The 3827-nt window shown below is 59.1% G+C and overlaps 1 protein-coding gene across 1 annotated transcript in view; it reads right to left on the bottom strand.

The window, feature by feature from the left end:
* Lmnb2 (lamin B2) overlaps positions 1–3827 on the bottom strand; it is a gene marked incomplete in the record, with an annotated part of 25332 nt that overhangs the window by 6733 nt on the left and 14772 nt on the right. Inside the window, 2 exon segments of the mRNA XM_013505227.1 lie at positions 669–794; positions 869–1025. Coding sequence (XP_013360681.1) covers positions 669–794; positions 869–1025 — 283 coding nt within the window.

Genomic DNA, 3827 nt, shown 5'->3' on the forward strand with positions numbered 1-3827 from the left:
GGCGTCTCCTGCGCACTGGCTGACGCGCGGCCGCACCCCAGCGTTCTGGACTGGGGTGCACTGTGACCTCACCCGGCTCTGGGGGGCGGGGTCCAGCCAGAGGACCCCACGAGCCAGGCCCCGCCCACAGCCGGGTCCCGCGGGACACAGGGACCCGCTCAATCCGGCCAGCCCCGCGGGTCCCAAGGGCCAGAGGCGCAGCGACTGGAAGGCCGTGGGCGGGGAGATGTGGCTGAGGTGGAAGAGAACAGCAACGCCCCAACTCTGAGGGGAGACCCTATGGTGGCTGGGTGGCGGCCCCCAGTCCTGATCCCTACACGCCAGCGCGGGGGCTTATGCGGAAACAGAGTCTGCAGATGTTACTGAGGTGAGGGTTTGGGAATGAGATTCTGGAGTGTTCAGGTGGCCTCAGCCCAGTGACAAATGTCCTTAAGAGATCACAGGAGAGGAAGAGGCGAAGTAAAAACAGGCAGAGACTGGAGCCACAGCCCTGGGAGCCCCGGAGGGGCAGACCTGGAGCGGGGCAGGGCTGAAGCTGTAACCCTGTGCAAACGGTGACCTCGGTGTGTGTGTGTGGGGGGGGGCAGGGGCAGAAACACACCCGAGTGGCCTCCCCCCGCGGGAGTGGCCCAGGAGCAGCCAGTGAGGGCCGAGCTGCCCTGGCGCACCTCCTCACACACGCTCTTCTGGAAGTCCAGCTCCTCCTGCAGGCTCTGGCAGCGGTTCTCCAGGTCCACACGCATCAGTGTCTCCTTCTCCAGCTGCTGCTTGGCCACCGCGTGGCCATCCTCTGCCTGGAGACACGGGACACCGGGCTGCAGCACCTGCATGCGTGCCATGGGATGACCCTAGTGACTCCCATGCCTACCTTGGCCACCTGCGCCCGGAGCTCCGCCACATCGCCTTCCAGGCTGCGTTTGTCACTGAGGGCGGCGGCCAGCTCCACCTCGCTCCGGTGGAACAGGGACTCCAGGTCCTTCACGCGGGCCTGAGCCACCGTGAGCTCACCCTCCCGCTTCTTGGCGCTGAAAGTCAAGAGGGGACCTCAGCCAGGAGGGGCAAGTGGCCACCCGGCCCCAGGAGCCTCTCTGGCTGTGCTGGGGGCCCAGGGAGATCCAGTACAAGGTTGGGGGCCGAGTCCCTCCAAGCCCACGCGACAGGGAGCCGGGCTGGCCAGGCGAGGACGCAGGGGTCATCAGAGCTGCCCCTCGCCACAGGCCCACTGCCTGCAGGCAGTGCGCAAAGCCCCTGCCGGTCCTCCCCGCAAGCTCTGGACACAGGCGCAGTGTGAAGGTGGCTATTTAACAAAAGTGATCACAGTAAAAGACACATTGCTGTGAATCCCCCTCAAAAGACTCCTCCCTGCTTCAGACACTCTCATCTGCCATCCTTAAGTACACGTTTGCGGCCACGATGAGATGCACGGGAGGAGGGGGAGTGCCTGTGCTGACACAGCTAATTCTCTGTGCGTCCCCTCCCTCCCTTCCCCTGTCTGAAGCAGTTCTGGGCCAGGCATGGTGGCGCACACCAATAATCCCAGCACTCAGGTGGCTGGAGGCAGGAGGTTCAACACATGCTCTACACAGCCTACAATAGTGGATTCAAGGCCAGCCTGAACTACATCCCAAGACCCTGCCTTAAAAACAAATGAGCCATGCTGGGCATGGTGGCGCATGCCTGTAATCCCAGCACTCAGGAGGCTGAGGCAGGAGGATCATTGTGAGTTCGAGACCAGCCTGGGCTACAAAATGAGCTCAGGGCCACCCTGAACTGCATAGCAAGACCCTGTCTCAAAAAGAGAATAAATAAATAAATAAAATAAATGAGCCGGCTATGGTGGTGCATACCTGTAATAAATAAAACAAAACAGAACAGAACAATTCTGGGAGTCTCCTTTTCTGTCTTTAATCGGACCTTTCACCTTTCACAGTCATTTTGGCATGGGGGAGGAACGAGATCTGGAGAATGAGGTGCACAGGACACATGCAATGTTTCTACGAGCTGCAGTTCCGTTGGGTGGCACTTGGTAGCAGCACTCACCAGACTTTTGATCACTCCTAGCAAAGACACGAAAGGAGACTTCGAAACTGCTTCACAAAGTGGCAAGCAGCCAGGAGCAGTGGTGCACACCTGCACTTGGGAAACCAAGGCAGGAGGATCGCTGCAAGTTTGAGGTCAGCCTGGGCTACACAGTGAGTGGAAGGGCAGCCTGAACTACATACTGAGACTTTGTCTCAAGAAAAAAAGAGAAGTGGAAGAACCATGGGATAAGTATGCTAGACACAAGGGGGAGAATTCTTTTTGTTGTTGTTGTTGTTTGTTTTTTTTCTGGTACCAGGAATCCAACTCACGACCTTGCGCTTGCCAGGCAGGCTGTGCCGCTGAGCTAAATCCGCAGCCCCTAAGGGGGAGAATTCTGAGCGGCATTAACAGCAGTATCTTTTTTGCTTGGAGATGACCTTGTCTGTAAACAAGCTATCCAACAGGCTCCTGGTGTTTCTACCAGCTATTTAGTATTTCAGATAGCAGAGTTTTTAAACAGAAATATCATCCTTGTATGGCTCTTAGGCTGTGAAGGCCCCCAGGCTTGTGCATCTCAGACTTGGGTACTGTTCCCTCAGGAAGCCGTGTCCCTTTCAGGCAATAATGGGTGGCCCAGCCCCACCCGAGCACTGTGAAACGGGCTGGGCTGTCCTTTGGTGTGGGGGTGTCTCGGACACTGCAGGGTGCTGACCAGCTTCACTGGCCTCCACCTGCTCCAGGCCAGCAGCACCCCCAGTCCTGGCAGCTGCAGATGTCCCTGGGGATGGAGTCACCCTGGTTTGGGACATGTGGGGACCCCATATCAGCTTCTGTGAGCTGGGTGGGGTAAAGACCAGTGAAGCGGCCACACAGCTGATTCCTTGAGAGCCCCAGGCACAGTATCAGCCTCCACGGAGGGTCCTGGGGTGCACAGAGCCATGTTCCTACCTGAGCTAACAGACAGCCGCGCCATTTGTTCTGGAGGGCTGCACTCTGAGCCCTGCCGTGGACCTGCAGTGGGGCTGTGGTCTGTAAACCGCGCTGAGGGCAGGCTTTGGGAAAGGCGCCTTCTCAGGCCAGCAGCGCATCTGAGGCCACCCATCACCCTCGAGAGGCACGGGCACTCGCTTGGGTGTCGGGAGCCCACGTGGAGAGCAGGTGCGCAGCGCCGGAGGTGAAGGGAGGAACCACAGGACAGGAGCGTGGACGGGCCGTGGCGACTGCTTCTAGAAGGGCGTGCCCAGCAGAGGGGATGCCAGCACACAGACCTGGTGATACCTGCCCAGCAGGCCCGAGGTCAGCAAGGAGGCCAGGGTGACAGGGGCAGAGGGGTGGGGCCTTCTCCCCACGTCAGGGTTCTGGAGGATCTGGGGAGGGGCTCTAGCCATCTCTGAGGGAATCCAGGTGCCCAGGCAGATTCCTCACAGACCAACAAAAATTCCCGAGGACCACAGGAGAGGAACTGGCTCATTCCTCAGGTCCCCACATGACTGCCTGCCTGCCTGTCACCTGGCGCTCTGGCAGCGCATCTGTTAGAACATCCAACTAGGCGTTGTGGTGCACACCTGTAACCTCAGCACTCAGCAGGCTGAGGCAAGAGGATCGCCACAAATTCCAGACTAGCTTGGGCTACACAGTGAGTTCAGGCCAGCGTGGACTACATAGCAAGGTCCTGTCCCAAAAAACAAACAAAAAGGAAAACACGGCCTGGAACCATTGGGAGGACTGGGACTGCACGGGAGAGGTGGACAGTCAGCCTGGCCGTGGGACGCTGCGCCTGTGACTGCTCAGGAGACCCGAGGAGG

This window comes from Chinchilla lanigera, unplaced genomic scaffold (genome assembly GCF_000276665.1).
Source record: "Chinchilla lanigera isolate Chin_1 unplaced genomic scaffold, ChiLan1.0 scaffold00094, whole genome shotgun sequence".
NCBI lineage: Eukaryota > Metazoa > Chordata > Mammalia > Rodentia > Chinchillidae > Chinchilla > Chinchilla lanigera.